The sequence below is a fragment of the Oreochromis niloticus genome, linkage group LG4 (genome assembly GCF_001858045.2).
Source record: "Oreochromis niloticus isolate F11D_XX linkage group LG4, O_niloticus_UMD_NMBU, whole genome shotgun sequence".
NCBI classification, from domain to species: Eukaryota; Metazoa; Chordata; class Actinopteri; order Cichliformes; family Cichlidae; genus Oreochromis; species Oreochromis niloticus.
Window position 1 is genome coordinate 24,755,908 of NC_031969.2, and position 19,080 is coordinate 24,774,987.

General features: G+C 39.2%; 1 protein-coding gene across 1 annotated transcript; it reads left to right on the forward strand.

Moving 5' to 3' along the window:
* Positions 1 to 252: 252 nt before the first annotated feature.
* usp31 (ubiquitin specific peptidase 31) lies at positions 253 to 18,233 on the forward strand. Its single transcript, XM_019357767.2, has 16 exons — positions 253 to 1,438; positions 2,075 to 2,209; positions 2,575 to 2,669; positions 2,761 to 2,853; positions 4,308 to 4,443; positions 4,775 to 4,922; positions 5,023 to 5,203; positions 5,425 to 5,536; positions 6,060 to 6,154; positions 7,169 to 7,246; positions 8,513 to 8,642; positions 8,888 to 9,007; positions 9,236 to 9,461; positions 10,067 to 10,225; positions 10,353 to 10,505; positions 11,595 to 18,233. The coding sequence occupies exons 1-16, from the start codon at positions 914 to 916 to the stop codon at positions 13,082 to 13,084; spliced, it is 3,876 nt and encodes a 1,291-aa protein (XP_019213312.1). The 5' UTR covers positions 253 to 913; the 3' UTR covers positions 13,085 to 18,233.
* The last annotated feature ends 847 nt before the right edge of the window (positions 18,234 to 19,080 follow it).

Here is a 19,080-nt window from a genome sequence, read left to right on the forward strand (position 1 = left end):
TAGTCCTTTGCGTGTATTACACCCCTGTGATGAGTACAGCCCAATACTGTCATGAATTCTTAAGATCTCTTTTCTGAAACTAATATATCTCTTAAAAATGAAACCTTTGATCAGCCCTTTAGAGTTAATTATAACTGAATGATAGCTACGGTAGGTACTTTTTCCCAGTTAACAAAAGAAAATAATCTTAAGCCGCTGACCCAACTCCTAGCCAATAGGTGGTGGTATATTAGCTCTAAACAGTTATCTGCCGACTACTCCTCGGACAAGAAGAAAAAGAAGTAAACGACAAGCTACTTGGTAGCTTAGCCCGAATGTGCCTCTGAATGTGCTAGAAGATGTGAGGTTTAACTGGATTTCGTACACTCTCTGCTTAGAGCGTAATTGCCTGCATACCATGGCGGACTGTCTGCTCGTATCGGACCGTGATGGCTGGGCCGGAAAGCACTGCCGCTGTTTCTGCTGCTCTTGTTGAACCGTTAGCTGAATTAGCTAACGCTGCTGTTTTTACTTCAGCACAGCCGCTGTCGCTTCGGTGCTGCAGGGCAGTAGATCGCAACAACAAGGTAACTTTGAAGCAAGTTGCAGGCATAAACAGCTAACCTAAGCGATGTCAGTGCTGCATCTCTTCCGCCATTAGGTCGTTTGTTTTGTTTTGTAGGCAGGATTGTTGTGGAGGATTAGCTAACGTTTTTCGACAACATAAAGACCGCTGCATGCTTTTGGAAGACACAACTTAGTGAACATGTTACCCGCTAACACACCTAACACTCCCTGCAGCTCTAACGTTAACCACTGCTGCTGTCTACATATTTTGAGATGTAGCATCAGTTAGCCAGCAAGATGACTCGGACTCCGTGCAGCACATCAGAGTTTTCCGTCTGCCTGTGAGCTGTCTGTGAGACGGGAAATCATGTCTTGTAAAGCGGCAACCAAGGACAAGAAGTCCAGCTTCAGCAAGAAGCTGTTCAGGCGAGGCTCTGTGCGCTCTGTGGGCAGTTTTATGAGTAAACTCCTGAGGACACTCACAGCGCTGTCACACTTTGGATCCGAAGTGCAAACCGAGGATGACAAAGATGATGGAGGGTTTTCCACGTTTAAATCTGGAAGTAAAGATGTACCCATGGAAGATGGGGACCTGGGGGGCTTTCTATCCAGGGAGAGGGTTCCTGGGGTGTCCGGTCTAAAAAACCACGGCAACACCTGCTTCATGAATGCAATTCTGCAGTGCCTCAGTAACACTGAACTCTTTGCTGAGTACCTCGTTTTGGAGCACTACAAAGGCGAGGAGGAGGACGAGGAACAACCAAAGACAAATGGTGTGCATTTGCAGAAGAAGGGTCCTCTGGCCAAAGGAGAGGTCACAGAGCAGCTGTCAGGACTTGTGCGGGCTTTATGGACGTTTGAGTATACCCCCCAGCATAGCAGGGACTTTAAGGTAAGAGTGACATCAATAAATCAAGGTGAGATAACACCAGTAAATGGAGGACTTATTATGCTTTTTCATGTTTTCTATCTTATACTCTTACAGTAGTGTATATAGTCATATTTAACATGACCAAAGTTTCAAACAATGAGGGCAGTGTACTATATAAACAAGTAATTCCTTTGGGCCAAACTTAAGCTTCAGCCTGCTTCAGCCTGTTTTTCTGCTCTTGGCTCTGTATGATGTCAGTGATTGCGGTGGCTGCTTTTGTTTGTTGATGCAACCAACCACTTCAAATAAACTGGGCTTAAAGGGAGGTTGAATGGGCTCGTTTTAGATCGTGGATGAGCAGGAGTGGTGATAAGGGATCTGAGAGAAATAAAGATTATTTTGAACTGTTGTTGATGCACAACTACTAATGTAGAGTAATTCTGCATGAGCATAACAGGTCCTCATTAAGTTAAGATGCCCAGGATTATATTTTTACAATGGTGTATGGTAAAAACATTGCGTACCTACACCACACAAATCTTATACCTGTTGTTAATAAAGCTTTACTCAATGATCTAGATATTCAGAGTCATTTCAGGATAAACGGTGGTGATTTTGGCAGGCATCGTAACTTTTGGGCCATGTTGTTTTTTGCAGAATGTTGTGTCAAAAAATGCCACACAGTTTAAAGGAAACGCTCAGCATGATGCTCAAGAGTTTCTGCTGTGGCTGCTGGACAGAGTACACGAGGATCTCAACACCGTCAACCCCAACAGCAGGCCTGCTATTAAGGTGAGTCCAGAAAATATTTGGTGTTCTAATGTTCGTAACCCCCCCCTAATCAAGCCACAATTGTGAATCATTAACTGGATATTTTCTCCTCATTGCAACTCATCAGTTTTCATTCCAAGGCTATTTTGTTTCAGTTTATATCTCATCAGTGTTCGAGGTGTTTTGGTCACTTGGTGCAGCTTCCAAATGAGCGGCATTCACAGTCTGGCTCATCTAGGCTTGCCAGGCTTTGTTTTCTCTTTTTTCCCCAGAGCTACTCAATAACAAGACTGTATAGCTCCCACAGAAGCTTGTAAACCCTGATAGACCAGAATTTTATTATGATGAAGTAATCAGACTAAACAAACTTGTTTGTTGTTGCTCAGCCACCTATTGAAGAAGACGATCAAAGCATCGAAGGACCATCTCCTCCCCTTTCTGCTGGGTCGTTTGTACAAGAACTGTTTCAGGCTCAGTACAGGTAAGCCTTACGTTCAGTAGAAGCTCTGTTGCTCTGACAGTATGACCGCGATGTCTGCACCACATTAAGATTTTTAATGTTTTCCCAACAGGTCTTCTCTTACCTGCCCACATTGCCAAAAGCAGAGCAATACCTTTGATCCCTTCCTCTGTATCTCATTACCAATCCCGCTGCCTCACACACGGTGAGTTTCTCCCCCTGAGCTGTGCTATAGGTCAGGGAGTGATCAGTTAAGAACACTTTGATGACATGTTCTTACATGTTTCTGATGTGTTTGTTGCTCTACCAGGTTGTTTGCATTTCTGCATTTTAAGCAGACATGTTGTGTTTAAAGGTCTTTAGAGGAATGATACCTTTCACTGGAAGTAAAACAGAATATACAGTCTATGTGATTGCAAAAGTGGGCATGTTAAACATCCAGGAGTAGATTTTTTTTTTTTTTTGTTGTGTTGTAGAGCATACATCTCATTCTACAAATTAAAAAAAAAAATTTTGTTCTTCAGGCCATAATGTTCACATTTTATTTCAATTAAAATAATAGATTTTTACATGAAGGTCTAAAGCCATGATGAGGTTTACATCAGTACTGAAAGGATTTGATATGGCCCTCTTAACATGAATTCCATTAGCTAAAAAGTAATCTCTTCCCTAAAGAAAAGAGCTCACATGTGGCTCAGAGGTGACAGAGTTGGAATGTGTATGGAGGTTGTCTGACATTTTAAGGAATAAAAATCCTTTGGAGATGAGTTGGAAGGCCAAAAAGCACGAATCCTCCCACGAAGAAGAGAATTTGAGAATATGTGACAAGAACCTTAAAGCATTCATAAGAGAAAACACTCAGTAAGCCTCAGAGACTGAAAGACCCAGACGGAAATTTCAAAAGCATACAAAAGAAGCGCTGACAAGAGTTTTTGAACAAAGCTTTACTGTTTTGATAAAGTAAAGATGATTCCCTAGCTAAGTGAAAGAAAGAGGAAGATGTCACCAGGGAAGCTACAAATTGTATGGCGATGTCTAAAGGTCACTGACAAACAGATTTCCACAAACTATGAAATATGAGGGTTTTGGCGCGTCACCATCCTGTTACTTTTTAACCTCTGGAGCTTGGGCATCACCAGGGCTCTGCTATTAGAAGGCTTATAGGTATTTTTCTATGATATGATCCTATCCAAATATTTACTTTATTGTAATATCCATTATTATACTTTACACTGATTGTTCTGGACTCGCCAAAGAACAAATATTGTGTAACTGTCCAGACGCTTTTAGGCTGCAAGTATTTGGATTACATATCAAGGTATTTTTATGGTTGCAGTAGGATAAAGATAAAAAGTGGCTTTGTAGCCCTTGGACACAAAGACAGCGTCATGGACTAAACAAAGCTGGCGTAATGTTATCTTAGTGTGTACTTTCAGGTAGCATGCAGAATCAGAGGTGTGAGGTGTTACACAACAGGGTCTGCGTCTAGTGTGGCACCCTTTCTGTCATATCAGTTCAGCTCCGGCTTACTTAAAGGCCAAGCTGCAACACCACACCCTCCCCATTTTGTCCAGCCTTGAATAGGTTGTGTGAATGATTTTTTTTTTTTGTGTGTGTGTGTGTTTATTTGTGCTGCTTATTCCTGTTTCTTTTTGTTAGGCCCCTGTATGTGACGGTGGTGTACCAGGGGAAGTACTCTCACTGTATGAGGATTGGAGTTGCTGTTCCGCTCAACAGCACCGTGTATCGCCTCAGAGATGCTGTGTCACGCGAGACTAAGATCCCAATGGACCAGGTGCTATTCCTGTCACTTATCAGGGTCTGCCACAGTGAGACTATATTACGGGCACAGTGTCGGTACAGCCAGTTCTAAAAAGGAAGCGAGTTTTGCTCCAAGCCCCTGGCTGTTATAGGTTATAGTTGGGAGGTAATACGCATTTCTAACATTTGTTCTTAGTACTACAGCAGCGTGTTAACGCAGACAAGAAAGGGCTTGGGAGCATATGTAAATTACAGCTAAAGCAGGATACGGCTGCTAATAAGATTACTGAATTGCTGTAATACTGATATGGACTTAATACAGAATAATTGCTGCAATGTTTAAATTTATTCTTTTTCTCTTGTAGTTTGTTTTGACTGAAATGTACTACGACGGCTTTCATCGTTCATTTTGTGACGATGATGACGATCTCGACATCATACAAGAGAGCGATTCCATCTTTGCCTTTGAGACACCCGAGACCTTCAGGCTGGAAAACATCCGCACAAAAAGAGGTTACTCAGTAGCTTTAAAAAAAAATTTTTTTTTTAAAGGTGTATTCTGCATTCTCCACGTTTAATCAAAAAGACTCACGTGCCATTCTGTCTGTCACAGGAAGCCTTCTGGCAAATCTGAATCATAACAACTTGAAGTATGGGACAGAAATCGGCAGGACTCCGTCTTTTATGCAGGGGGCTGTGACGCCTGTAACTGCATCACCCAATAAAAACCTGGGACCAGAAAAAGTGATCCTTTTGGTGTGTAACAGAGCGTGTACTGGCCACCAAGGGAAGAGGTACTGCACCTCAGAGTGATTTTATGTTCTGCATTTCTTACTCATCCTCTCTGCTTCTTCTGATTACGTAATACATGCCCTGTTCTTGTGGGTCTGTCAGTGATAAAGAAGGGTTATTGACATAACCCACAATTTGTCCCTGGCATTTACCTAATAACAGGCCTGATGGAGAAGCTGATAGCAGCTAATGGATCTTGTGCATTTTGTTTTTTTATTTTTAGGTTTGGCCTGCCTTTTGTACTGTACTTGGAGCGCACTGTGACCTGGGATGCTCTGCAAAAAGAGATCCTTGAGAAAATGCGCCATCTTTTGAGGCCTGGGGTCTACATTCAGGTAGGATGACAGCCACTCACTCTGCCTTATACTCAGTTTATTTCCTTAAGTAGTCCTGCAGCTTTTATTTACCTGAACCACTGAAGTCAAAGGGTTTTATTTGGAGCTGGTTTACAGTGATTGTACCCTCTGTTTGATCACAAGTAAGTACAAACCTTCCTCCAGTATTCTCCTGTTTATACTGACTATACAAGCAGTGACTACCACTTGTGGGGAGATTATTAAGAAAGCTTTATTTTAAACAACAAGCATAATATGATGCTAAACAGTGACTCGCTGTAACCCATCAGTCCAGATACCTCCTGCACTGATGGGTCACATCTTTGCTAACTTAACAAGTTCATAAAACAGAAACAAATGTAGAGTGACACTTTCTGACAGATGATGCACAGCTGGAAAGACAATACTGTCCTAATTTATTTTTTAAGTGAAGTTGAAATTTTAATAGGTATCAAAACTATTTTTAAGACAAAACAATAGTTGCATAAAACTGGGGGGTTTATATTTATCACTCTGTGTGCAGGTTGGACCTTTCAGTCTTCGAGTGGTTGGCGTTGTTGGCATCACCTACCTCCTGCCTCAAGATGAGCGACCACTGTGTCATCCAACTGTGGAAAGGTCCGTTCAGATAGCCATTGTTATATTTGATAACTACTTGATATCAGATGAGAAGTATGACCTAAAATTTAACTAAGTCGGGATATGTTTATTCAGAACGTTCTTCAGTAAATTTCAGCTTACTCACACTGTGAACTCTTGTGACAGCTCATAAAAGCAACTCATACGGCTAATAACCCAGACTGTAAAATGACTGTTTTTCTCTCTAAAGGCTGTTTAAATTTCCATAATTATATTGGATCACTGCACTTAAAAAAAAAAAAAAAAAAAAAAAAAATAATAATAATAATAATAACCTTGCCTTGCAAAACAAGTATAGCCGTTTGACATGTCGTAGTCATGTAATGTAGTAACAAACTCAGCAGTTTAAAAAGGGTGTATTACCGGTGCCAGGCTCTCCATATGCCTCAATGTTTTGCAGCAGTCACAGCACGTCAGTGAAAGTGAGAAAACGTGAAATCCTAATAAATACAGGTGCATAAACACAAAGGTAAAGGCAGGCATGAGCTTGAGTAAATAGTTTGAAGTTGTAATTACATCAATTTTCAGCTTTAATCTCGCCTCTCCACACTTGCCCCATCAGTTCTACTTCACTTATGACCTGAGCAGAGGACATGCCCTAACAGGATTTGAATGTTAAATTGCCAGTTTGGCCTGTTTGACTTAGAACCTGAATGATTTCAGAATAACAAAACAAGTCACAACACTGCAGATGCACAAACCAAAGTGAAATAATTTTGGATTTTATTATGATCATGATTAATCAGTGGCGCTCATAATTAGCATGCTTTTTTCTGTTTAATGTTTACAGTCCTGAAACATTTAATATAGCTCTGTTCTCAGTATAAACTATTAATTCTCATACTGTATTAAAATATCTGTCTGACATAAAGGTGTTTTTTAAATTACATTTAGGTGAATGGAACTCTTGTCATACAGTGCTTAGAAGAGGGGAAAAAACTTTTTCACTCATCTTACTTTGTTGCTAAATGATTTTTTTTTTTCTCATTACAGAGCATACAAGTCCTGTGGACAAGGGGGACCACCACATGTGAAAATTGTGGTTGAGTGGGACAAAGAGACCAAGGACTAGTAAGTGAAAGAAATACGGCTGTGTATGTGTCCAGTTTCACTTGTCTGCAGTACAGTTGTTCTGCAAAGGATAAAAGGTTTGAATTGGAATTTGTGGGCCCTGAAACCAGAGCTAAACAAATATCATTGTTAAATTAAAAAGTATAGTTTTTGTTAGCTGTGATCTACCCAAATATAAAAGCCATCTTTGACAAATAGTAAGAAATGAGGTCTGTACTATAGGCAGACCAGTTCTGCTTAAGACCCATTTTGAGACGGGGAAATCCTGAAAACTGTTCTGAAAAAAGCCACTGGTCATAACTGACTTTGTTGACATAACATTGAATCTGTAATTGATTATGATTGTTACAGACAGCCTAGTTTTGCTTTGTAAGCAGTTCCATTCAGACCACCATAGAAATTATGGAACATTACAGACAAATGCGGCGGAACTTCAAAGTGTTATGATGTCTGCAGTTGCAGAATTTTGACCCATTTCTGGTCCTGACTTAATGTAACTGCTTTTTGACTTAAAGGGCAAAATCCATAGTGCCACAGACAGAAAAAACCTGCCTTCCCCACACACATCTCTTCTACTGTAGCTGTCAGTTAGGGCTGTGGTTTAGCAGTTCAATGTGTCTCAGCATTTTCAGTAAAATTGATGGTGACAGTAATTGTTTTGCTGAGTGTTTCTGAAAAGATGTTCAAATTGAGCAACACCTCAGACATAGGGTGTTTCAGAGGACTTTTCTGTGCGTACCTCCTAACATATCGTTTGCTAACTGCTGTCCTTGACAGGATTTCTTTTTTTTAAGAACTAACTTCTGTAAAATGTCAAAATATTCACGCTGCATTTGAAGCAGTTCCTTCTTTCTCACTAAGCTGACTAATATGTCGAGCGGTTAACACAAACGCCCATGCTGGCCAAATCAAACTGAAGTCATGTCTCCATCTGAAGTTTACTGACTTATTTTTCCCCTTTTTGGTACTTGGCTATTGATGATGTTGGCTTTGAACAAATCCTGTCGCGTTCATGTGTAATGCATGTCTGTACAAGTGCTGATTGTGAAGCCCTTTAAAGTCTTAAATCCTTTAGTTGCGCTGCTGGGTATGAACCGTTAATGTAAGGACAAACAGCATTCTTATGACATGGTAAACAATTACTTCATCTGTCGCAGTTACAATAAAATACTGGTTAGTTTATTTTTCTTTTATCAGTCTCAGATCCTGTGATCCTCACCTGACTGCGCTGTTACACGAAGGGTGTGTTTTTTCTGTTTCCCACAGTCTGTTTGGACACACCGAGGAAGAGTATATTCCGGATGCTGAGAGTGTCTATCTGCATAGAGAACAACATCACCAGCCGCAGGCCTGCACCCTTGCTCAGTGCTTTCAGCTGTACACTAAAGAAGAGCAGGTAGACACACGAGCATGTATGCATGCGTGCAAGACGGCACTGTCAGTAGTTTAACTTGAATAAATAAATCGTAAAACTTGCCTTGGCACATGCACTCTCAGTGATTTTACTGTGTTTTGCTCTGGAGTAAAAGAGAGAGAAGTTGGAGGGATATTTGGGGCCTCATCCTGTGTGAGGTCTATTATATAAGCTCTGTGGTTGGGGCTTTCTCTTCATAGCTACTCCTTGGGTCTTGTGTGTTTTAGCTGGCCCCAGACGACGCCTGGCGCTGTCCCCACTGCAAGCAGCTGCAACAGGGCCGGATTAAGCTCAGCCTGTGGACGCTCCCGGATGTACTCATACTGCATCTCAAGAGGTTCAGACAGGTATTTTAGTTCATCTGGATATTATTTTCAGTAAGAATTTGGACTCAGATGTATTTTTTATTTTATTTAGTTTTTTGCTAAATCCTATATGTTGACCAGCAGATATTAAAAATTAACACTGTACATCTGCAGAACTTAAAGGTTAGAGTTTTAGTCTAGGTGGACAGCTGATGGTCAGATACAGAGACTCTGTTATAACTCTGACATGCTTCTATATTTTTGTTTCAGGAGGGGGACCGGAGGGTGAAGATGCAGAACATGGTGAGGTTCCCGTTGATGGGGATGGACATGGCTCCTCACGTGGTTAAGAGAAGCCAGAGTAGCTGGAGTTTACCTTCCCATTGGTCTCCGTGGAGACGGTCCTATGGACTGGGAAGAAATCCTGATGACTACCTGTATGACCTGTATGCTGTTTGCAACCATCACGGGAACATGCACGGAGGCCACTACACTGGTAATGCGAGCAGTTCTTTGCTTCAGACCTATTTTAAAATGGATCAGGAATGCAAATTAAACCTTTTTTTTTAATGCCTATCCTTATTTTCTGTCATATGTGCAATGTTACTGTGTTTGAAAGTCAAATGAAATGTGGGCAAGCTGTCAAATAATGATGTAAAAGTATATAAAAGTAATCCCTGTAAGCCAAAAGCTCAGAGTCAGCCTCCAGACTGCTGGAATATAAGCTTTATGCCAAGCTAATGTCAGCGAAGCACATGATTTCCTTATATTTCCAAGTGTTATATGCCAGTAAAGTCAAACTACAAGCTTCTTGGTAACATTTTTGCTGAGCATTATTTTGGGATTAGGAGAAATTGGGCTTTTAGACAAGCGGGCACTTAAAGGTACAGAACCAAAAACGGCTTGTTTCAGCCTGAGGATAAACCGAGTGGGACATCAAGGGCAAGTACTAAAAAAGAAAAAGTCAAACAAACAATGAATCACTGATTTGCTTTTAACTGTGATAAGATGCAGATTAAACGTTGTATTGGAAATGAGCATAAAAAGCAGCTGAATGTGTTTTCCATCCATATTAACTCATTCTTTACTTTGTGCTCACAGCCTACTGCAAAAACTCCATTGACGGTCAGTGGTACTGCTTTGATGACAGTGAAGTTACAGCAATAGCTGATGATGATGTGTGCCAGCAAACAGCCTATATACTGTTCTATCAGAGGAGAACAGCCATCCCCTCTTGGTCTGCAAACAGCTCTGTGGCTGGTCAGTATTTATTTATACACCATTTGTCCACCTAGCATATGTAATGTATACTGTACCATAAAGTGGCAAAACAAGCTTTATGCTACATTTAAATGTTAATATTTATCCTTGTTTGTGTTTTAATCAGGCTCTACTAGTTCATCCTTGTGTGATCACTGGATCAACAGGCTACCTGGCAGCAGGCCTGCTAGTTTGGCCTCTGGAGCCTCATCCAGACGCACCTCTCTGGCTTCACTGGCTGAGTCAGTTGAGTTTCCAGTCGAACGTAGTGAGGATGACGGTGAGAAAATGCTGAACTTTCATTTATTTTTCTTTGAATTTAAAGGTTCCTGACTGTTCACTTTCATTGATTTTCATTATACACACACAATCTACTGCCTCCTGAGTGGGTCATAGTTTCAGAAATGCACAAAGTTCAGAGTTTGGTTTCAAGGTTTTGAAGCTGTGTCGATTAAAAGTCCATCACATTTATAGGGAGAATTTAAAGCTTCCTCTAAAGACAATATATCTAAAGTGGGATTAAAAATTAGAGACAAGAATTATAAACTCAGGCACAAGGCAAATATGGCATTGGAGTGGAATGAACAAGTCCCCACAGATCTCTGAGGTGTGGGAAACCTTCACTAGCCAGTCAGCAAGATATAGCTTGCATGTTGTAAAATTTCAGAAAACTATGCATGACTTGTCTTGGATGCTCCCTTTTTATTAACGTATAATTTAACTTGGTTTTTACTAGTCATTGTGTAGGCCTTGGTCTTGTACTAAGTGAGAATAACATTACAGGTACTGTAAATGTGATAAAGTCCTTTATTATAGCATAGCTTTGTAGCAATGTAGAAATATGGCCTGAGTGATGTTTGGGGTCCAGTGGGTTATAGCTGTTTGGCAGTTTATTGATATTGGCTTTGATAATGGCTAATAAATGGAAAATTTAAAAACTAGAGAGTATTACATAGTTTGTCCATCAGATGGCACTCTGCAAGTTCTCTGTTGGTAATGTGTTTATAATGCTGCACAACAACCAGCTGATCACAGCAGAGTCAGGCATCGTTAATGAGCAGTGCATGAGTTGTGGTAATAAAACAAGATTTTTTTTTTTTTTTTTTTTTTTTTTTTAAACAATGTGGTCACATCATCTAATAAGGACTCAAAAAAAGAAAACCAGCCAAAATGTCTATTTTTTAAATAATCAAATATCAGTGTCAGTATTGTTATTGATGTAGATACACTGATGGATTTACCCTCAACAAAGTGTGAAACAGTACAGCTATTTAATTTGGTTCTTAATATAAAAATAATTGAGAAAGAGCTTGTTCATTATTGTGTAGATATTGGTGTGTTTTAAACTAAATAATTCCCTGTTTTTTAGGAGGATTCTCTACCCGCCCCTTTGTGAGGAGTATTCAGCGACAGAGTTTGTCCTCCAGGTCATCCATTGCCAGTCCTTTAGCTTTCAGTGACAGTGGGATAAAACCTTCCTGGTCTCTCTCTGCCAAGTTGCACATGAGATCTAACTCGCCCTCACGATTCTCCCTTGACTCTCGGTGTTCCCCTCCTTTAGAGAGGATAGGAGAGGCATGTGACGACAAGGTTTCCACATCGTGTTTTGGCAGCTACAGTAAACATGAACGATACTTTGGCAACAGGACTCCGTTGTCTATGATGGAGAGCAGTTTCCCCGACCAGGACAACAATAAAAGGTTCTTAGACATGGTGTACTGCCGGGCTTCCACTCCAGTGGAAAAGAAGATCACCAAAAATGAGCCAACTGAAAACAACAACCAGATTACAGCTATAGACCAAAACATATTACCCACTCAAGCTACTCCCTCCAAAGAACAGAAACGTAAGAGTAGTATCGGAGGATTTGGCTTAAAGGCTGAAAGCACAGGATCCACAAAGAGTGCCAGCAAAGTGGAGCAAGATAAAAGCTCCAAGAAACGATTGTGCTCGACCCACAAGACCTCTGCTCCTGAGACGTCTTCCAGTACACCAGTGAAAGGTAAAAAGCTGAGCAATACTAAAGAGAAGAGTGTAAATGCTAAGAAAAGCACCTCGACGCCCAGCGGTACTCCCTCCAAAACAAAAGAGTCAAATCAGCCTCCAGAGGCTACGCCACAACATAAGCCATGCGTCCGATCCACGCCTCAGTCCTCAGCTTCTCCTTCACCAACCTCAAAGAAGAATTCCACTGTCACTGAGAAGAGCTCAACAAACAGCAGGAAGCGGCTTATAGAAAGGAGCTACAGTAGAGATTCTATGCACACTAGCCCTCTGGCTGACAACCTCAGATGCAGCTCGGTAGCACGCTGCTCACTTTCAAAGAGCGGCGAAAGCAACCGTCCTGAGAGGAGATTTTTACGGAGTTCCAGCAGCAGTTCTTCTGTCACTAGCCTGCGTTCACCCAGCGTTTCCACCAGAGACCTACAGCGCAGCAGCAAATCTGAGGAGAAAGGGTTGTCTTTCTTCAAGAGTGCCCTCCGACAAAGGGAAAGCCGCCGGTCGGCTGATTTAGGAAAAAGCACCATGCTTACCAAAAAAGCCTCGGAGAGGACATGCAAGCAGAATGGACAAGCCAAGGAGATCGGTGGCAATGGTGGAAAGCCGGGAGACGCGGCGTCTTCTCAGAAATCTGCAGAGACTCCTGGAGGTGAGACAAAATCAGAGACAAAGGAGTCTTCCAAGCCCCCCAGCTCTCTGAGTCGCTCTCTCTTAAATGTAGGCAAGTCCAAGTCTTCCACTTCTGAAGTAAGTTCCAAATCTCCTAACGGGAAGAAACCCCTTGAAAGAATGACATCTTCCCGAAAACTGTCATCGAGCATGCAATCTCCTGCACGAACAACACAGAGGCCTCAATGATACATCTATAGTCGGTATATTGAACAAGCATAATGCAGCTAATCTTTGTGCCTAAGTTTCAGCGAGCACCAGATGTATTTAAGACACATTTTTGATGTTATGGTTTTGTACACTTGGTTTAAATGCACATGTTGGGTTTGCGATTTGAGTATTGGCAGCCAGCTTTGAGTGTTTAAAGATATTTAAAAGTACTGTATCGTCATCCGCCTTCCTGAGTGCCAAGCACTTGTGTAGTATGCTGCCAATATAGCTTCTTCCAGTAGTAAATATTGATACCTTTTACACCTTTGGTGGTGCAGCAGCATATTTGATTGTGTGCACGCAAGACCTGTACGACACGAGCCTGAAATAAAACTTGATTTAAAATGCAGCAGCTTATCCATTTGAACTTGAGTCTCTACGAAATACTTATCAATGTCTTGTGCACCAGTAACTTGTAATTCAGATATTGTGGTAGTTTTGTTGTAGTTTTCTGTTACACATGTTCCAAGTCTTCTAGTTATTCTGGAATTGATTAGCTGGCTGCTGATGCTTGAATTCTGCTACTGTTCTGTAAGCATTTCAAATCATTGTCGAAGGGTACAAAACTTTAACATCAAAAATAGCCTCTGACAAATACTGAAACAAAATTATTCAGACATGCACACAAATACAAAAGAGTTTCATTCCGAAATAGGGTTGCTAACAGTACTTTTCATTGATTGTTTTGACCACTGATGAGTAAAATCTCTGTTCTTCAAGCAAGTTTCTCCATGCACCTACTGCTTTAGTCTATAAAGGTCTTAGAAGTATTATTCTTATTTATTTTTTTTTAAATGGAAAAATGGAGTAAGTAATCTCATAGTGTGGCTCTACCTGATAGTTCCTAGCATTGATACAGAGCAGCAGGAAGAACAAAACCGGAACTAATGCTGGCAAGAAATTAGAATTGGTTTACAATTTGTCCAATATCTCAAAACTTTATTATTTTTTTTACTAGTACCTTTTAAATATAAATCTATTTTTCAAATTTTTATTGAAGTACTTTTGCATTAAATGGATAGTGTGTTTTGGAATGAAACCCTTTACAGTCGCGGTATATAAATATATGTATATGTGTCTGTACATATATTGACAGAAAGTATATGGTATGTAACTCATTTTTTATTTTCTCCTTCCATGAGCAAGATGAAAATAATCTTAAGCGCCTTTCAATGCTGTACATGTAAACAAATAATTGCCTTTGGCAACATAGTAGTCTTCTACTGTATGCATCACTGAGTAGGAATGTTTTGTTCGCACTTTGTAAAGATGAAGTAGTGTCGTAATTATTATTTTAGTAATTTCGAGACATATCGGACAGTAGAGTCAACAGGCCTTAGACTTGAAATGATAAAAGTGTACATTCATCTCGATGTTTCAGGGGCCATTTTTTTTAAGAAATCACCCCTTTATTTCACCTGGTGCTCTAAAATGCCACTGCTCCACTAGCTCTTGTTTCTTAAATGAGCGTTCTTTCAAATGATGACGTTCAGAACTGTGACCACAAACTTCAGATAAGGTATTGTTTATCATAACCCGCGGTACCTCACTGGAGAATATTTTTCATTTTGTTTTTCATCAGCCTGAATCAGAATATTGATAATGAGCCATTTGGTTGATTGTAGATCTACACATACATTGTCATGGAGTGGTTGCTGTCCAAATATGGACATGTATGCGAAAATATCAGATGCATGGTGGTATGTTAGTTTTGCAGTAAAGTTAAAAGCAGTGGCAGATTATTATCAGTGCTGCCGTCATGATGCTTGCTGGCCTTTTTGTGAACAATCAGCTTTAGTTCACTATAGAAATGCCCCATTTATAAGGCAATACTCATACATTAGACACCACTATAGTGTATGTTTCAAAAGAATGAAAGTGGCTATTTCATTATATTTAAACCACGAGTAAGTGGTATTACTTTTAGCATTAAAAATTTGAGTTTGGTATTTTGCAGTATCTTTCTCACTATTTCTCTGTAGCATATATGAGGTTTCAGGTTTACATTGGGTTCTCAGATGGTTTTGGATATCACTCATTTTTAAACAGTTCAGTGTATTTTTTCAATGGTCTGTACAGGTTGTTAAAATTGATGAACAAATTATACCCAGAAATGTTTAATCTCCCTGGTTTGCTTGATGAATTGTCAAGTTTAGACAACACGATGTGCTCGAGCAACACTAGATGACGTTTCATGTTTTTATTGAAGCCACCCGTTAAACCTTGCCTTGCATTTAATAACTGGTTGAACATCCTGTTAACCTTCCAGTAATAATTAATTTGCTTATAACTGGGACACTTCTTAAAGTAGCCTCAAACCTGACATTTAAGGGAAGCTTTTGAAGGTCTCAGTCAGTTTACCTTTTAAGTGATGAACATCCTATTTATCCTCAGGACGTTTTTATCGCTACTTCTGTGATTTAACACGGTGTGCTAATCTTTAGTGTTAGTGTGGGGTTGCATAAAAAGGTATCTGCTGCAGACCTGGGACTTTTCTCTGTACGTGGACTGACTATGGCATTCAAGCTGCAACAGACCATAGAGATTACATAGAGCTGTTTAAATATGGTGGTATTCTTGTAGCTGCTCTTTTCTACTTAACGTGTGTAATCTATCAGGAAGCTGTCAATGGCACTTTGGATCAAAGCAGGATCATTTTAAGTACATTTAGCTTTCCCTTTCTTGTTTGCCTGTTTAGAAGTCTGTAATTGAAATGTAGTGGTTAGTGTGTATTTTAGAGAGCTGGACCTTGGCATTAAGCTTTTTTTTTTTTTTTTTTTTTTTTTTTTTTGATCCATAAATTTGCTTGCTACATAAACAATTTATTAGAACATCTCATGAAGCAGTAGACAATCTCATAATGTAATAAAGTCAAAATGTATAGTGTTTATAACACACTGTGTAAATACGGTTTGTGGTTTGAGGTGCGGGTGTCACCAAACCTTTTATTTGGCTTTTTTCCTGTATATGTTGGACACTAAAAACTACAGGGTGTTTTCACTCATTTTTATAGCTTGGCTCTGTTTTGATAATGTAGGGTTAGATGAGAGCTGTTGATTTAGCAGTTGCAGTTAAAGGTCCTAATGGCAAGCAGTTTGTTGCGCTTAAAATTGGTGGTGTGCAGTCTAAACTCTTGAAAGAAAGCTGGAAGCATATCGCACACCTGTTGCAGCCCTGCTGCCAAATATGAACCATAAAAAAACACTACGGTTGCAAAAATCATTAAAAAAAATCATAACAATGTCTTTGTTGTTTGGTGTTCATCACGTTTTTGATTTACAAAAACGTGTCAAATTTGAGGGCCACTGAATTTATTAACGGTTGAAGGACAAAATATAAGATTCCTAGTTATCAATTACAGGATCGGTCATCTCGTAGCTTTATCCCCACGCCAGTTATGTGTCTGTATTTTTCAGTTTTGTTTTTATTTTTGTAAATTTGTTGTCAGTGTACAAAATCGAGAATGATTAAGGAATGCAGTATTGCATGAAAACGCTAATGCATGTATGTTATTAACTATGCAAAATTCTGCAGCTGTGTAAAGTAGAAAGCAAAGCATGGCTGGTATATTCATCGCTTAATTTGCACGTCATTTAGAAACTGTAAAATCTAGCATATTCATCATTGCTTTAAAGGATTAAACTTAATGTTGCCTATATGAAAGAAAATCTATTTAATTCCCTAACTGCATATAGCATTACATCAATTAGTGTTTTGTTTTTTTCTCACTTTGTTATTTAATTCTGCTGATCTGTGCTCTCTGGGTGCTCCTACCACAGTGGTTGTTTATTGTCTGTCTTCTTTAATATTTACTGTTGTACACCAGCAGAGACAACACTATGGAATCGATTATCTCTCTTTGATCACTATATAGACTCATTATGTACGTGTATATCATAAGAATTCCAACTTTGGTTCACTTCAGTGAACGGTCTGTGAACCCCTGTTTCCATGTTCTCAGCTGCATTGAAGATGTGGTCTGTCTGTCATATAAAATAGATATATGTAGCTCAATGCAATAAACAAAGATAGTAAATTTATAGTTTTATAACACAGTACATGAGCAGTGACATTATAATATTAATAGCTGAATACTTTTGAGGTTTTTTTATTTTATTTTTCTTATTGTAAACTGTTTATCAACAAACGGTAACTTCCAATGTTTTAAAGCGGTGCCATTTTTTTTTCTTTTTTTCTAATGACTGGTGAAGTGGGTATTAAACGTTAATCACTTTAGTTGTAAAATGCATTCAGGCTTCCCTGCAGAACTTAATTAGGATTAGAGTATCCTGCTTGGAGTTGTTGTTGTGACATAGACATTTTGTTTTGCTGTTAAAATTCATGATGTTCAATTCAAAGCTGCAGTAGCAAAACTACCATAATCCTACATTTGAGGTACAGACTTAAGGTTCTGCAGATGACGAGGTACTGCAAATATACACCCGGATGAGCTGAAATAGCCGGTGAGGATTTGAGAAGCTTTTGAGAGCATTTTTCAAATGGAAACGCTACAAATAAAGGATGCTGAAACCTTTCAGAAGCCTTAAGCAAAGAAAATTGTAACGGACAGTTTCTATCTTTGGATCACAGAATCTAAGGAGCGGTTTGATGAATGAATGTCACAAGTCTCATTTTCTTTTAAACTATTATAACACTACAGTGCTAAATGAAAGCATGCCTCTTCTTTTACTTTTTGCTCTTTTACTTTTTGTATAAATTGTAATGCGTTTGTAAAATACAGTACACTGCATTCATGGAGATTTGTTTCCATTCTAAAGTCTTTTACTGTACTCCCTGTTGAACTATGTGGTTATTATATTGACATCTGCAATGTCTGAATTGACCAATTTTTCTTAATTTTCTTAACATTTTAGATTACATTAGAGCATTTGTTCCAGCATATGCCTGCTATTTCACTTTTTTATATATATTTTTACAATTGAAACAACCAGTTTCAAGTTCATTAGACTGTGTTGAAGCATTCTGTTAATTTATTTGTTTTTGTCTCTTTTTTTTTTTAAAGTCATATATGCACTTTTTTTTTCCTCCAAAAGAACGAATGTGTATATACTTTGTTGGTTAATCCATGCAAGTATAAATTGAAAAAGATTAAAAATATTGAAACTGTTTTGGTTGTTGTGCTTTTACTTTTTGTAATGTTGAGGTATAGCTATTCCTACACTAGGGGGAGTGTTTCTCTAACAAATCTGTCCACAGCATGACTCCTAATGCATCTCATGTGTTTTCTTGGTTTATGCATCATTTAAAAAAAACAAAACGAGAAAAAGTAGTCTTTGGGTAAGATTGTGCATTACTGTTGCACAGCTGGAGATTGATAAATGCCAGAAAAGCATGACTTGCTTATAATTCAGGCAAACCTATATGTGGTCAGTTTTCAGAACACTGTTCAAAGCTTAGTGCATTAAAAAAGAAAGAAAGGGCATTTTGGAGTTCAAAGTTCCCTTTTTATCAATATCAAAGTGAGCTAGGTTTGGACATCCAAGTGAACAAGCACACAAAATCTACTGGTTATTGTCTCGCTGCTGTATTGTCTGAGATCTCAAGGTTTTGCAATACATGAGAGGCTCTAAATTTCTGCACAGGGTTATTATTTCAAGTTTTCACTGGTTGCAGAATATCGAGGTCCGGGGGGTGGGAAGTGCAGATAGGAGCAAGTCTGAGCTTAGCTTTTACTCAGAGACGTAATCACCTGTCAAGTTTTTTGTTTTTTTCCACCTTTTGACTTCTGTATCAGTGAAATTTTTTATTTTTTTTTAAAACTTGAATCATGACGTTAGATGAGTTTTGTTTTAATGAGCAACATGAATAGCAGAGCATGTTCCCAAGACAAGTTAAAAAAAGATCATTTTCTGTCAATACTTTGCAACAAATTAGATAAAACATAGGTCTCTTTCAGGCAGGAGGTATAATATGAAGTATTCAACAGTAATACTTCAAACTGCCAGCTCTGAGAC